The sequence below is a fragment of the Delphinus delphis genome, chromosome X, assembly GCF_949987515.2.
Source record: "Delphinus delphis chromosome X, mDelDel1.2, whole genome shotgun sequence".
Classification (NCBI taxonomy): domain Eukaryota; kingdom Metazoa; phylum Chordata; class Mammalia; order Artiodactyla; family Delphinidae; genus Delphinus; species Delphinus delphis.
The window spans coordinates 14,782,995-14,799,987 of NC_082704.1; the positions used below are offsets into that span (position 1 = coordinate 14,782,995).

Below are 16,993 nucleotides of genomic sequence, written 5' to 3' on the forward strand. Positions count from 1 at the left end.
CCTCCGTTATCCTTTAGTTTTATTGCTGGCAACTAGAGAGCGGCAGTGCCAGGCTTGGACCTGCCAAGGGCAGAGCTATTCTGCTAGTCAGACCTTGGCAGTGTGGTAGGCTCTTTCCCCTGTGCTCGTAGCTCTGTTCCGGTTCCTCTGGCCATGCCCACCGTGGCCACTGTCTTCCACCAGGCAAACACCTGCTGAGTGTGTTTCCTTCTGCTACCCAGGGCTCTGACTGCAGCTTAGATTCTGGGGCTCTGAGGCTGATTTTAAGAGAAGGCAGCAGAAGTGACGGCTCCACTTTCTTCAGACCAGACCTTTCAGCGTCCTTGGGCAAGTCTAACACCTTATTCTTGCTAGTTCCTTCTTCCTCCCATCAGTCACAATGGCGTTCTGTGCCAGCTCTCTGGGTGTCACGATGTGATGTAGGCTGCTGTGTGTGTCCTCGGCTCATGAAGTGGTAGAGCTGCATGCTCTCAATCACAAGTTTGCAGGGGAACCCAACACAGTCACTAGTTGAAGATTTCATTTTCTGAGGACCAGATCTGCCAAAGCCAAAACCAGGATCTGGTCCGTGAAATACAAGCTGGAGATAATGAGCTAGAACATTGGAAAATTCAGTACCTCCAACTGTCACGGTTCTGTGGCTGAGCGCAGGGCTGTGTAAGTGCTTAATAGGTAAGTGTGGAATAAAGGGTATTTGCATTCCATACTGATGGAAGACAGCAAATCCTTTCTCTGACCCCCAAAACTGAGAACCTAGAAATTTCACCATCAGATTTGAAACCCTCTCAAAGTTATTGCCTTGACCATACAAATATAACAGATGGGTTAGAATATTTGTTTTCACAACAGTAAAATCTCATTAAATCAGGCCCAGAAGTGGGCCAAAGTTTACAGTATTGGAAAAGGGTTTGTGATGCAAATTGATATCGCTAGCAGGTGTGTATCTTGGGTGGGCTCAGTGTCAGGGGCCCAGTGATTGGTCCCTGGGGATGGGACAGAGGCTGAAGGAGTGGTGCTTGGGCTATGGGAACTGTCCTGGCTGGCTGGCCCGAGTGGGAAGTGACCCACCACCTGAATACTGATGTTTGCTGGGGCACCGGCAGGAACTCTGCCGTTCCCTAGCTAGCCGTTGGTTTCCACAGTGGCGCAGTCTAGCAGGTGGGACACAGGGGCAGGTTTTCCTGGCAGGACCCAGACAAAAGTCCAGTGTAAGACAGGTCCTCAGTCACTGGCTGCAGGTTTGGGGGGAAGACCCCAGGGGAACAGACTGACAAGAGCTGGGCCGAATGGGTCAGAGTCTCCACCGCCGAAGGTGAGCTTCGGGTGAGGTCTTCAGACTCAGTTCAGTTCAACAGATGCTTATTGACTGCCTACTGTGTGCCGGGCACTGGAGAAAGCAGAGGACTGACTTGGGGGTGAATACAAACGAGGAAACCAAGGTGGAATTCAGGCCGTATGGCCCGGGAAAATATAGTGGGCAAAAGGAAGTCACGCCTGAACATCTGAGATTCACTCCAAAAGCATGAAATACTGGCTCCGAGGAGCAAAAGACTAATTCCAGAGACTGGGGCCTGATAGGCCGGGCAGCTAAGCTATCACCTTCCTGCCTTTGTCACCATTGGCTCAGGATCTCGGGAGGGGCCTAATCCTGCACATTGAAGGTTTCAGAGCCTGTAAATGACTGTGGCTAAGACAGCAGAAGCTAACAGCAAAATAGTGGCAGGAATGTTGAGCTTGCTTTTAATGTATTTCAGCAGTACCCATTCATGTGAAAACAGTTTATCCTTTGCTCATAATCTTTGGCGGTTCATTAAATAAAGTTCAGCAGGACATCCGACACAACAGTTAGGAGGCTTTCCTTTGTGAAACGCAACGCGAGAAAAAGGTTCACAAGTCACACTCTTCCCTAACTCAGACGTTGCCTCTCCCTCAAACTGGTCTTGGGTCAGTGAAGTGTGATTGGAAGTGGACTTTGAGAGTCCTGTTCTTCATTTTGAAGATCGCTGCATTAAAGAATAGATGTTTGTTGGAGACCCCGCAGGGACCCAGGACAAACAAAGCAGTGTTCCAAAGAGAATGATTTGAAAAAGTGACTTTTCTGTCACAGAGCGGAGGAATGTGAAATGTGGTGGGAGGAGACAGTGAAAAGGCTTCTGACACCCAAAGTTGGTCACTTGGGAAACTTACCTATCTGCCCTGGGCCACAGGTAAACGATCTGTTCTTCAGTGGACTAAAATTAATTCTGAACCATTCGAAGTCCTAACCAGTAAGTTCTCCGCCTCAGGTGCCCCATCCCCTGGAAGCTTTGTGAAGACATCTCTGCTCAGTGCTGGCTACTCACACTTTCTTAAGTCCTCTCAGTGCGGGACGAGCAGATTTAAAGCTTCCCCTAACTATTCATTGCAAGGTTTACTCATCCTCCCTCAAGAAATCCTCTTCCGAATAACATTTATCGAACACCCATTGTGTGTTGGGTGCTTTCACATAATAATACCAGCCCTCTCATAGATGTGCTGAGCCCTCCTGTGAACACTTCACCTATGTTATCTCAGTTTACTAACATTCATTATATCAACTAAGCCTCAAAACAAATGCAGGTGGCATTTAAGCTCAAGTTCAGCAGGGTTTAGTTACTTGTCAGAAGTCACACAGTACCAGCTTTTGAACCTATGTCTTGACTCCAAGGCCAGTGCTTATTCCACCACGTGACTCAGCCTTTCTAAAATGTATTGTCTTTGCTGCCTCAGTAAACTATGTAGACCAGACTAAATTTTACGTCTTAAAAATAATTATTGATCATTATTTTGAAAATCAGTTACTTTCATACAGTGTTGTCATGTGTTGAGGTGTGTGACCTGTTCTTTGACCCCTTCTTCTTGGCTCTTCTATTTGGGGGAAGTTACAGCTCCAGTCACGTTCCACCAGCAGCGCTGCCAATAATAATTTGCGTGGCTACTGCTTGATCTCTCTGGGGCTCAGTTTGCCCATCTGTTAACAGGAGTGCATTGAACTAAATGATTTCGGGGGTCCTTTCCAACTCAAATATTTTTGAGTTAAAATCTAACTTAAAAAAAAAACCAAAACTACAAAACAGGTAAAGATCATTTCCTTTTCATTTAACTCCAGTGGGACAAGAAAACATCTGGTTTTCCGGGCTACTTCTCTGGGCTAGAAGGACTCGGTAAATGAGTTTGGGGTGATTTAGTAATAAATCCCCATCACACGCCTTGCTCTGACATTTCCACCCCCAATTATTGAGCTTTGAATTACATATTTTTTGTTGTTTTTATAAGCCTTACACTGGATCAAATTCCTTTCCTCCTTGGTATGTTCCCCTCAAGGACACCCCTCAGAGAACCCTTCACCAGCCCTGCTTGCCCTGGCTTAGTATCCTGGCCGCTTGTGGTCAGGGCTCAAAGCCCAGAAAGCAGTTCACACCAGCGTTCCCACACATCAGGCTCTGCCTATCCCGCAGTTCTCGCAAGAATCACTTTTGCTTCCTTATTTACTTTTCTCTCTCCTTACCTCCAGGCTCCTCTACAGAGTCTGCCTCTTCAGACAGACATTCAGGGGCTCCCATCTCAGGCATTTTCTCTCTGTCTCCCCACAGCCACAGACTCTTCTCCCTGTGGTGGGCGATATCAACTCCTCAAGCTTTCCTCACCATCTGGAAAATATTCTTCGCTTCTCTAGGTCTAAATGACTTCTTGATTATATTCCAAGACCAATCTTTTAGTCTCTCCTCACAGTGAGGTTTGAAAATAGGCTGAAAACAGATTCTAATACAGTTATTCCCTTATATAGGTAATGTCCACTAAATGAGGTGTAAATGGGTTTACATCTCCCTGATTTCTTCTCTACCTTTTGCTTCCTTTCTTTTGAAATCTATTTGTAATTTCTGAAAGGCTATTGTTTGAGAATAGAAGTACTTCTTGGAGTACTATGGTCATACCTGTTTCTAGCACTCTCCTGGCTGAAATTTGCTCTGAAGTGGTACTGCTGTACCAACAATTATGAAAAACATTTTTCTTTAAATATGTGCATAAATAAATGAGAAGCAAATTGTTGCTTTCTTTATTAAGCATATTTACAAAACTCAGCTATTTCCACCTTTATTTTTCTGTTCATTTATGTAAATTAGACTGCATCTTGCATAGAAAAAGAACACTTTCTCAGGCCTATTAATAAGGGTTTTCTACCCTGTGTTCTAGTTTTTTTATTCATTCATTTATTTATCTTCAGCTGTGTTGGGTCTTCTTCGTTGCTGCGCACGGGCTTTCTCTAGTTGCGGCGAGCAGGGGCTGCTCTTCGTTGCGGTGCGCGGACTTCTCATTGCGGTGGCTTCTCTTGTTGCGGAGCTCGGGCTCTAGGCACGTGGGCTTCAGTAGTTGTGGCACGTGGGCTCAGTAGTTGTGGCTCGCGGGCTCTAGAGCGCAGGCCCAGTAGTTGTGGCGCACAGGCTTAGCTGTTCCAGGGCATGTGGGATCTTCCCAGACCAGGGCTGGAAACCGTGTCCCCTGCATTGGCAGGCGGATTCCCAACCACTGTACCACCACCACTAGTCCCTCTAGTTTGTTTTTAAAGCTACTTACACTCTTTAAATTATACCATTTTTTCACAGTGATTGTTGCAGCCAGAGTACTTTCCAAGGAAACAGTCTGATAAATTACTGAGTTTGGGTAAAGGGCTACTTGCAATACTGCAGTCTCGCCATAAGATGGCGCTCTGAGAATGTGAGAGCTGTAACTTATTGTAGGTCATCTATAACCCCGGCAGCAACGTGAACTTAAATAATTGGTGGGGGGAGGGGGACAAGTTGGTTTTTCTAAGACTTGCTTTCAAATACTTGCCACTAGTCTAATGCCTAGGGGAAGAAGGAAAGTGAATTTTCTAGGAACTTCTCTCTCCAAAATCAGCAACGTGCATTTAAGGAACCTTTTAAAGAAGGAATTTCTTCTAAAGGTGGGAGTTATGATGCTAACTACTTGGGAAAGTCCCTCTCAGGGTCTCAGTTTCTTCATCTACCCGATGAGTGGATTGGACAAGATGCACTCTTAAGTGTGCTTCCATTTTGAATGTTCTATATTTGAATCCACTACACCCGTGCTGCCTCAGCCAGTACAGAGACAGGAAGAAAAGATTTGCCCGTTTTACACGTGTTTGACTCTACTCCTCTTCTACAAGTGCTCTCTTTGCTTCAACTGTCCCAAGACCAGCACGCCCAGATGTCCTGTTTTAATTAGGTTCCTTTTCTCTTTGCAGCTTTTGCACAGGTTTTCCTCCCCCCCCCCCTCCGCAATCCCTGACCAATCTGCCTGAACAGAGGCATGTCCCCCTTTCACTTCACAAATCAGATTTGCTTGGAATTAAGGCAGTGATTTTCGTGTTAAGCAGATACCACACTGGGTGGGGGAAGGAGACACCACAAGTAGTGCTTAAAGGTGACACTTCTGACATCACACCTAACATGTCCAGTTAAGAAAAGTTTCCATTTAGGAGGTAGGAACTTCTCTCTACTTTTCCTCCTCCACTGGCCAGTATTCGTTGCCAGAACCGTGTCAAAGCTTTAGGAAAAAGCAGTGTTCTGGAGAGAGGACAATTAATCTAATTAGAGATGAGCGTTACTAAGCAGATAACCCATCCTTAAAATCCCGCATGGCCGTCAGTGTCCCCATTCCTGACACTCTAGGCAGTCTGAATGAGGAGGCTTGTGGCTGCAGTGACTCATCCTCATTCAAAGCCTGTCACGAACCATTGTGCACCAGTGGCACAGAGGGAGTGAGTGGAAGTGAAATGTTGAATTAATTAATTCATTAATGCACCTCTACAGAGACACCCCTAACTGAGTCCCCTCTGGCCTTGAAGCTCGGAGTGTGCATGTTACCTAAAATTCCCTGGGGTTACATCACATATGTTGCATTGCTGCAAGGCAGGGAGACATTCTCCAGCATTCATTTGCCTATTGTCCTTAGAGATTTCAGATCACCTTTGGTGTTTGTCTAGTGCCGGGTGGTGGTGGTGGTGGTGGTGGTGGTGGTGGTGGTGGTGGTGGTGGTGTATTACTTCTCTAACTTCAATACCTTATCTTTCAAGAATGCAAATATTTCACTGAATAGTGATGCTGTTGGATTTCTGTTTGGGAGAAGAAACTCCATACACAGGGCTCTCCCCAAGGGCTTTTGAAGGGCAAGCCCAGGAATCTGCTGAGTAGATAAAGACAGCAGTTGTTGCAGGCACTGTTGCAAGGCTTGTAGACCATTACCAGTAGCTGGCTAATTGTCTCATACAATGGGGCAGTGTGGTGTGGAAACGTCAAATATTTAGTCAGCATGCATTATCTCTAAGGAAGCAATAGCAGCAGAGTGGTTAAGAACAGAGGCAGCGGGACATGGACTCAAAGGTTCAAACTCCAGCTTTGCTATTGACTAGCTGTGTGACCTTGGGCAAGTGGCTTCACTTTGTGCCTCAGCATTCTCATCTGCAAGAAGGGGCTGATGATAATACTGTCTACCTCATCGGGTTGTTAGGATTAGGTGTGGTGATGCAGGGTGTTTTTTTCCTCAGTGCTTGGAACAGTATTTGGCACAGAGAAAGCACTCAGTACTTTCAGTACTGAGCAGCTTGTGTTATTACAACACCAGGAGGTGCTTTAGGTGGTACAAAAGAGAACTAACCAAGCCTCTGCCTTCAAAGAGCTCACAGCCTATAGGGGCTGGCAGATGAATGTACGTAAAAGGAGCACGAGCAACTCAGCATGGTACCCACAATACATTTGGGTACAAGGGCAGCAGTTCAGAATGAACCACAGTGGTTCTAGGAGGCCCTCAAGTCCCATCAGAAGAGGACTAGGCGTCTGCCGGGAAGGTGGGTAAGAACTTGAATGGCTTTTTTTGCCTCCGTTTTGAGAGGAGGTACTCAGAATAATGCACATTCTTAGTCACATCCTCACTAATATATTGACTGTCCTTTTGAAATAGACAGGCTAGCGTTACCTCATTGAAGAGTAGAAAACATATAAGCTGTGTTTAACCTAACGAAGTAGAATTTGTGACCTGATGATAGCCATCTGAGGTGTGAAGGAATTCCAGGGTGACATTGTGTATATTGGCCCAAATATGTGTTCTCATAAGAAATCACCTTAAGGGCTTCCCTGGTGGCGCAGTGGTTGAGAGTCCGCCTGCCGATGCAGGGGACGCGGGTTTGTGCCCCGGTCCGGGAAGATCCCACATGCCGCGGAGCGGCTGGGCCCGTGAGCCACGGCCGCTGAGCCTGCGCGTCCGGAGCCTGTGCTCCGCAACGGGAGAGGCCACAACACTCAGAGGCCCGCGTACCACAAAAAAAAAAAAAAAAAAAAAAAAAAAGAAATCACCTTAAAACCAGGGTTCTAGTGAGGGCCAACATAACTCTTATTAACAAGAAAGATTTCCCAGAGGCCCTGAGCTATGCATAGGAGTTAGGCCCACTTTTTATTTTCCTTTTGTTTGTTTTTTGTTCTTTTTTTTTTAATTTTATTTTATTTATTTTTTTATACAGCAGGTTCTTATTAGTTATCCATTTTATACACATCAGTGTATACATGTCAATCCCAATCTCCCAATTCATCACACCACCTGCCCCCCCCCAGCCGCTTTCCCCCCTTGGTGTCCATATGTTTGTTCTCTACATCTGTGTCTCTATTTCTGCCCTGCAAACCGGTTCATCTGTACCATTTTTCTAGGTTCCACATATATGCGTTAATATGCGATATTTGTTTTTCTCCTTCTGACTTACTTCACTCTGTATGACAGTCTCTGGATGTTCTTTGTTCTTGCTATGGTTGTTTTGTTTTGTTTTGTTTTGCCTTAAAAATAACTACTATATAAAATTTCGCTCATTAAAAATTAAATTATTTTAAGATTTTAAAGTGTAAAAGACATAGAAGGACATAAAAGAAAAAAGTCAAACTTCCTCCAAAATCTTACTCACTGGAAGTAACCACTTTTACCATTCTTTTATGGAGCCATCTAAAAATTTTCTGTGTATATTTGGACACATATAAAATGTATGAGAGTAATGCGTATGCAGACCCATTTTTACCGCAAATAGAATCACACTGTGTACATTCTTAACCAGTACTTGTATTTGTTACAATGTATCTTGGATTTGGTTCTATATCAACACATATAGATCTACTTGTTCTTTTAATGTCTGCATAGTATGCCATTTTAACACTCGTGGCTTTTAAGATTCTGCTCTACATTTTGTCTGGCTAAGGAGAAAGAGTAGAGACGTAAGAAACAGAACATGATATTGGGGATGGGGGAGAGAGATTGAGACACCTAAAGGGATAGGGCAAGATCAGAGTTTTTGAATAGTTTTAAAATAGTGCCACTAAATTTTAGCAGCTGTAGACATCAGTCGAACCAGTACTTTTGGTTACTGCTTCATGGAGTAAATAAAATAAAGTTTTAGAGCTAAGCCATAGGCCAGCTCTTCCCAACACTTCTGTAACCAGAAACCATGCTTAATTTACGAGAGTCTTTTGAGGATTTAAATAGCACATGGATAGAGCAGAACAGTGGATGCTATTTCGACTTTCAGAAAGTTTGGCAAGCTTTTAAACTCAAAGCTGTTTTTAAAAAATTGAGTCACGATGGGACTGGGGAGCAGTGTTTAGTGCTGTCTCCTTAGCACCAAGTCCATGGCTTGGAGGTAAGAAACAAAAAAAATAGAGCTAAAGGGGCATTTTTCTGAATGGCAGAAAATAGACAGTAGGGCCGCAAGGGATCAGCTATGGGACTAATTTGACTTAATATTTATAAATGATTTGGAAGAGGCAGTACAGGGCAAAATCACTAAGTTGGCAGATGTCTTTACAGTATTCCAATGAGGATAATAAACTTCAGGAAGAGGTTTGTTTTGTAGGAGTGGGCATAAAAGCGGCCGGCAGGCTTCGATAGGAGCAAAGCCCAGGGAAATGTCTAGGGACACATTCCTGAAGTTCATTTCAGAAGATTTATAATGAGCCTTACGTCTTTCCCTGTCACTTGGGTCTCTGCTTCAGGTATCGGTAGATGTAAAGAAGAAGGAGATGGAGTTGGCAGTATCATCAAGAGGGAGATTATATTTAAACAGACAGCATTATATAGGAACAAAAAAAAAGGAGGCTAGTGGAGAGCTGGTTCACACCAGATATATAAACAAAGAATGTTGCTTTAATACAGCCCCCAAAGGCAATTGGTATTTGATGGTTGGTGATCTGTGTGTTCACTGACTTTGAAAGTTAGGTAAGCTGAATGTGTTAGGCTACCATTTTAGAAGAAATGCAATCAGATGTTCTCTTCAACGTTCCTACAAAATATTTTTCTTCTCAGAAGATGACTTTCAGTTATAAAAGTCAGGCCTTGATTTCCTGACCTCCTCTGCTATCATGCGTGGGAGCATCGAATCATGTCCTTAGTATTGGCAGATGCCTTATTTTATGGAAGGGAGCATCTAACACGGTCAGATCAATATCTTCTGAAGTTGTGAAATTTTCAGTAATAAAGGGATAATGAGGTCTTCCCTGTCACCTCACACTGTGGTTGAGAAGCTCAGATGAGCTGAGTGATACAAAACTGCTATGTAAAATGCTGTGCAGAAATACAGTAGTATTAATGATCCATTGCATGTCATAATTTGGGATTAGAAATACAAACTGATTAAATTCTAGAAACTTATCCTTTATAGATATTAATGTAAATGTACAAAGATTGGTATGCAAGGGTGTTCTTTGCAGCATTGTTTATATTAGCGAAATATTAGAAATATCTCAATTGTTTATCAGTAAGGGATTGGATAAATAAATTATGATCTAGCCATACAGAGGAATAAGAACAAGGCAGTTACTTATGTTCTGACGTGGAAATATATTCAAGATTTATATTAAGTGATAAGTTGCAAATCAATATGACTCGTATGATTCCAGTTTTGGTTAAAGCTACATGTTAGTATATGCATGTGAAAACCCCTAGAAGAATACCTATCAAACTGTTAACCATGGTTCTCTCCTGGAAGGATAGGATGATACAAGAACTTTTGCTGTGTGCTTTGCTTATTTCTATACATTTGAATTGTTTATAATGAGCACTATTATTTTTGTAATTAAAAATATTAGTAAAAGAAATATGAATTTACCCTTAATTCTACTGCATTATTGTAAATTTTTTAAATGTATAAAGTAGGGGCAAAAAAACTGCAAATTTTTCCATTTCTTTAAGAAAATATTCCATTATTAGGATGAGCAAAAAGCAAAGAAGGGATCAAAAACCTCTTCCCACTTTGGTAACAGTGTTCTGGTCTTTCTACATGATGGAAGATAAAGGAAGAAATGAAATCTGTTTCTTGTTCTGTTTTGCGTTTGTTTGCTTTGTTTTGCAAGATGAGGAGTAACTCTACGTAGAGGTCTGGAACCATGGGGGCAGCGAAGCAGTCACCTCAGTAGTGAATTACTGTCCCAGTCAAAGTTGCCAAAGCCCCACACTGAAAGGCAGAATTGCCCAGGATTGTTAATATCCCCATTCTCGCATTGGTAAGGATGTCCATAGATACCTTGAAACTTCAATCCTGAAGCGAAAGCCTATGGCTTATCCGGGGGCAGCAAGTTAAAACCTTCCCTTGAGCTGGTGTTCTGTCTTCCCATGGAGAACACAGACAGAAGCTGGCCGGCATAATTTATGCTGCAAATGGCTTAGGAAAGCGTCCTGAAAAGCAACCCAGCTCCCAGACCTGCAGGAAATGATGGGAGGAAGAAGTGGAGAAGAAGGAAGAGGTAAAGAACACGCAAGAGTCTTTCTTCTTCAAATGAGTAGAAAGCGTACTCAGAGTTAAGGACCTTCCTGTGTGCTTCCCTGGCCAAGACCCAGCAGCTCCCTTAGCATAGCTCTTCTCACTCTGCATGCTCTCTGGACTGTACACTAGACTGAGGGCACAATAAGGACAGAGACCTTGTCCGTCTTGTTCATTGGTGTATCTCCAACACCTAGAAGAAAAGGATGTTGAATGAATACTTGTTGACTGTTGAATGTTCTCTACTGCAGATAGACCCTATCTGGAGCGGTCTACCTTTGTACCATGCAGTCATCCCATGGGTTGGAAGGCTGAAGAGAGCTTGCGGTCAGCTTGACCATTGGTGCCAAATACAGTCAACTTGCACTTTGCTTGGAACTCTCTTGTGACAAACCTTTTCTTTACCTTCGTGTTTCCCAGATACAGCCAAAAGGCAGCAAGAAATGGAATGAAAAATCAGTTCAACCTCCATGAGCTGAAAATGAAGGGCCCTGAGCCAGTGGTCAGTCAAATTATTGACAAACTGAAGCACATTAACCAGGTATGTGTGTATCCAACAAAAAATGGAAATGGCAAAAAAGTGGTGGATGGATGATGTCCAGTGTTCAAACTGTGTTCTTGGGCTTTTGGAGAGGCAGCCATTGTTCATTTTCTTCAAAGATTCTCTCTGCTAGAAAAGGACTTCTGACCCTTGTTTTCCACCCCACTTTTAAATTATAAAGAAAACATTGTAATATAAGAGAAAACAGAAGGAAAAGCACTTCTCACAACCCAACTAGTCTATTTTGTTTTCATTTTCACACGTTCTTTTTTAATATTTGTTCATAAAATCACACAGACTTTTTACATAATTGGAAGTATACAAGTGATTTCTAGTTCTTAAAATGAACACTATATTGGAAACACTTTTTCATGTTGCCATATATCTTCATATTAATCATTTTCTGTGGCCGCAGAAGATTCCTTTAAGTATTAATTATAATTAATCAATCTGCTTTTGCTATGCATTCAGATTGCTTCAAATTTTTGCCATTATAAATAAAGCTACCTCTCCTGCATAGCGCTATCTCCTGATCTTAGATCATTTTCTTAAAATACTGGGGTTATTGGGTTAAAGGATGTGAGCATTTTAGTGCATGTTTCCAAACCACTCTCCAATGGGGACGTATCGGCTTTCACTGCCACCAGCAAGATACGAGAGGACCAGCTTCACTGCACCCTTGCCAACTTCTGACTCACTGCCATGCACCGAGACACCCACAGATTCCCTTAACCTGTACACAGTTTTTCCTCTCAGAAGGAGTTTAGTAACTAAGACACAAATAGAAGTTAGTTGTACCATCTGCTTGTGATTGCTTTGTGGCCACAATTTTTTAAATGCCATCAAAAATGCCACCAGATACCAGAGTGACAGTGTTCCTACCCCACGGTCCATGGGTGGGAAGGCGCTGGCACCACTGACTTCTATTTGTAGCCTAGGAAGAACTTAATGAAACTAAAATCCTTATGCAAGGACAGAGGTTTCTGTATGACAACGCTGGCATGATTTCATTTTTTAATATGAAGTTTAGCAGTGAAATTTTTGCGGTTTTTAGAAAATGTTTGGAAGGGCTTTCTAATAGTGGTGTATTTCACTGCAAATGGCATGTGAAAGTATTCACTACACTTTGGAGTAATAAATAGCTGTTACTGCTGCTGAGCACAGGATAGTGGCAGTATTTGCATAACAGATCCTTCTTTTGGTGAACTCACAACCTCACTAAGTTCTATAAAGCCTGGTTAGATATAGTATGATTATTTCAAAACACACCTCTGAAGAGTTCAGAGCACGGTGTAAACCACTCACTGCTGAACTGGTGTGCTTTACCTGGGGACGATGGCAGTATTGCTCCTCTGAATTATTTCCAGATTATCTCAAACCAAATGTGTCTGTGTGGCTCCACTCCACTGGCTAGACCCAAGCACTGGTGAGGCTAAAATCTCAGGGTCCGTTACTGTGCCCCTAATTCTAAATGAAGAATATTGTCCACAGATCTCTTTGGTCAACAGACGTTAAGGAACACCTACTGTGTGCTCAGCCAGGTACCAGGGAGTTTGAGGATTCAAAAGAAGTCTAACCTGTTTTCACAGCTTCCTTGGAGGAGACGCACAAGCATGGAAAGTGCTTAAATACAAATAAAAGGCAGCCTATAGTGAAGAGCCAGGCAGTGACGCTGCTCGTCAGTTTTGGGTGGTTTGCTTAGGCCTAAGGTGGACTAGGCTAGTGTAAGAAGGATTTCATAAGAAATATCAGAGAAAGACCTGTGACTGGATGCCCACCGTGAAAAAAGGGAGAGCTGCATCAGACCATATGATCCAATAGTCACTAAAAATATTTATAGCAAGCCCCTTTAGTAAAGACTTTGGATGTTTGATATCAATGCTGTGGGAGACCATGTAATATCATGAAAAGAAGATGGGCTTTGGATCCAGATGGATCTGAATTCACCTGTGTATCTTACTAGATATATAACCTTGGGCAAATCATTCAACCTCTCTGAGCTTTAGTTTTCTCATCTATAGTACTTAGAGTTGTCAAAACCGTCCCTTACAAGGTCATTATGAGGATGAGATATTATATCTATGTATCTATATCTATTTATATTATCCCATTATATAAAATTTATATATAATTATACATTTTTACATATATACACAAATATATAATTGCACGTGCGTGACACAGTTAAGATGATTAGTCCATTCAGGATTTTCTCTATAGGCAGGACTTGAGTGAGTTTGAAAGGGAGCAGTATTCCAATACTTTTTGCCAGTCTAATTCTGCCACCCAAATTTTGGGTGGATCAAAAAGATCCCTTTAAAAAAAATAAAAATAAAAAAAAAGATCCCTTTGATGCATCTCTCTTCTGTCCCATATTGTTTCCTTCTTTCTATTTACACTAACTTCCAGCCACAGAAGCTGAAGCCACTGCATATGTAGGGAGGTGTGTATTGTCAGTGTCGGAAGGTCACCATTATAATTACGTTTGCCATGGACGCATGTGTGAACATTTTTGGTTCCCTTACAAATACCATTGAGCAACCAATTAATTCTCATTGATAGACCAGTTTTACCTGTTTCGATTGAGCTGTCAAATTGGTTGGGCTCCAAACACCCACACTGATTTTTTTTTCTCATCTGTGTTGCTTTACGTGGCCAAAACATGTCTTCTTTCAGGCCCTCAATAAAGTTCATATTTTGGCCATGATTCAATCTGAAAGCGAGATACTTTAGAGAAGTCGTAAAGAAGAATGTTAGGATGGTGATGATGTTGATGATGATAATGTGTTGTATTTGTATAGCATTGAACCATATTTCAAGGTGCTTTCGTGTCCTAAAAGTCTAACTGCTCATGTTGGAAAAAATATCCAGCCTGGAATTGTATAAGGTATAGTACTGTCAAAGAACCATGCTTTTCAGGAACTCATTGTTATCCTTGGATATTATTTCATCCTCACTACCTCCTGTGAGGTAAGTGATAATGTTTGTCCCTTTTTTTTTTTTTTTTTTTTTTTTTTTTGCGGTACGCGGGCCTCTCACTGCTGTGGCCTCTCCCGTTGCGGAGCACAGGTTCCGGACGCGCAGTCTCCGGACGCGCAGGCCCAGCTCACGGGCCCAGCCGCTCCGCGGCATGTGGGATCCTCCCGGACCGGGGCACAAACCCGTGTCCCCTGCATCGGCAGGTGGACTCTCAACCACTGCGCCACCAGGGAAGCCCTGTCCCTTTTTTATAGCTAGGGAAACTGAGGCAGAAAGCCATTAAAGGCTGTGCAGACATGCTGCCAAAACATCCGGTAAGTTCAGTTGAAAATTCAATTAATCATCCAGATGTTGTTTCCTGTACACTGCCTAACATCTGGATTCACTGAATGCCTGGCTAAATTGACCTGAAGTTTTAGTGATGAGGAGGTGAAATCAAGTTAACTGCCCCGGTTCACATGGAAGTGAGTGCTGAATCCAGGAGTGTAACGTTACTTTCCTAAGCCCCTCACTTGGTGCTGCATCTATTAAACTACAGTAGGATGCTCCAACGTACACAGCTATAAATGCGGAGATGCTTCTGTCTATGCCCATGTGTGTCCCTCCAGATGGACTGTAGCTAGGCCGTTTATGAGCACATCCCAAAATAACTCTTCACTTTCTTCCATGGAAATTCTCAGCTGCCTCCTTTCAGGTTATGGTTACTGTTGATAGCACTGGAAATAATATATTCGCTAAGGGAATAATGTAACATTATTTCCATATTGACAGTCTCATGGTGTAACCTTGAGGGGATGGGTTCAGGGTCAGGCCTGGGCCCCTTTCCTGGGAAGGCCTGCAGGTGTGGAATGTCCTCCTCTCCTCCTTCCAAGCCAGAGTTCTTGTGTAACATTCCCACGATTGGAAATGAGGACCCTTTTTATTTCCTTTTCAGTTTCTAATTTGTGTGAGGATTTATTGTCTAGTGTTAGGAGAGGAATTGAACTCTTTTAAGTCTTCAGTGTCAGTCCTGGCATTTGCTGGGCCATATTGCTTTAAAAAAACCAAATTTTGTTTTTCTTAGTATCCTGCTCCAGGGCTCCTGCATGGAGAGAAGGACCCACAAATACCAGGAATGATCACAATACATTCTTTCCCACATGACACTGTGGGCCGTTTGTCCTCTAACCCAGTTCTGTTGGTAACATTTTCTCTCTAAGAGTAGCTATGTGGTTAGTGTTAATTTAGCAGTACCTAAACTGCTACAGAAGTTATTGTTCCCAAGGAGAATCTAGCTTGTTTATTGTTTTTCCCGTTTCAGTTCAGGTTCAAATGAAATTCCAGAAATTGTTTCCCTGCCTGTTGTAAACAGTTGAAGCCACAGCAGTCAATACCTGCTCATTTAGTGTCAGAGCTTTTCATTCAAAGTTGGATAAAGTCTCATCTGTTTGGGATGGTTGAAATACCCAACTGAATGGTGGGGGTGTGGACGAGGTAGCCTCTTAAGATTCCTTCCAGCCGTGTGATTCCGTGATTTGTGGCTCAAGGTCAGGCTTTAACCCAGCACCCTCTTGTGAACAAGTCTTGTGACTTTATTCTCTGCCCTGCCACTCCTTTTTTTTTTTTTTTTTCCTGCCACTCTTTTTAAAACACCCTGTTCCCAGGTCACCCCTTTCTACTTCGTAACCTCTCATCTTTTCAGAGATTCTTCCCTTCCCACCCGTCTTCCAGCCTGGGCAGATGGAACTTAAACTTGCCCTTCCCCCCATGCAATTCTTCTGTTCTACTGCCTTGTTCTCATTAGGCTATGAAAACATTAAACTGTACAAACACTTTTGCATTTATCACCTTTCTCCAGAATCAGATAGGTGACCTGCCTTCACATCTTGTTAGCCGTGTGACTCCATATGAATGATAATAATTCTGCCATAAATTTGCATAGCACAATTCTGTTTGTAAAGCTCTTTCTTGTACATTACATAAATTGATCTCCACAGTGACTCTCAGAAGCAGACATTATTACCTAGATTTACCAGATGAAGAAACTGTGGGCACTGGAAGTCTAAGTGATCTTCATATAGTAAGTGGTAGAACTAGACCTAGAATCCAGGATACTGGCTTTCAGTCTCTGTGCTCTTTCCTTCGACATCTTTAAAGCCACGGCACACCTTGCTATGGTTAGTATGATCCATATATAAAAGATGCGTAGAAGTACAAAGAGCAGAACGTCCTTAATTTGTCTAATGATTTCCAAGTCCCTAATATAGTAATGTCTATGGTCTGAAGCTCTGAAATCAGCAGCAAAGAAAGAGTAAGCACGTTGTTTACCAAGTCTCAGTTGGGAAGAGTCTTAGAAAACTGACCATCACAGAATATGGTGTGGAAACTGAGGCACTTTGAGTTATAGACAGCAGACAGACTTTTGATTAGCTATCTCGAATTCATAAAATGATTTTAAATGGTCGAAGAAAATTTTAAATGTACAGCAGACAGTGGAATGTCTCCACTTCCATCCCCCTTCACCAGTACCTGAAAAGTATGTTTTAAGATGCCTGACAGATTACTCTGGTGTCATGAAAAGACACTAACTTTTGAAACAGAAAGTTACACATTTTGTTTTATCACTTTATTTATTTGTTTGTTTATTTTTGGCTGCGTTGGGTCTTCATTGCTGCACGCGGGCTTTC

General features: G+C 42.6%; 1 protein-coding gene across 1 annotated transcript in view; it reads left to right on the forward strand.

The window, feature by feature from the left end:
• The window catches only part of GPC3 (glypican 3), a 444,448-nt gene that overhangs the window by 303,436 nt on the left and 124,019 nt on the right, over positions 1-16,993 (forward strand). The window contains exon 6 of the mRNA XM_060001704.1: positions 11,228-11,348. Coding sequence (XP_059857687.1) covers positions 11,228-11,348 — 121 coding nt within the window. The remainder of the gene's footprint in view (positions 1-11,227; positions 11,349-16,993) is intronic.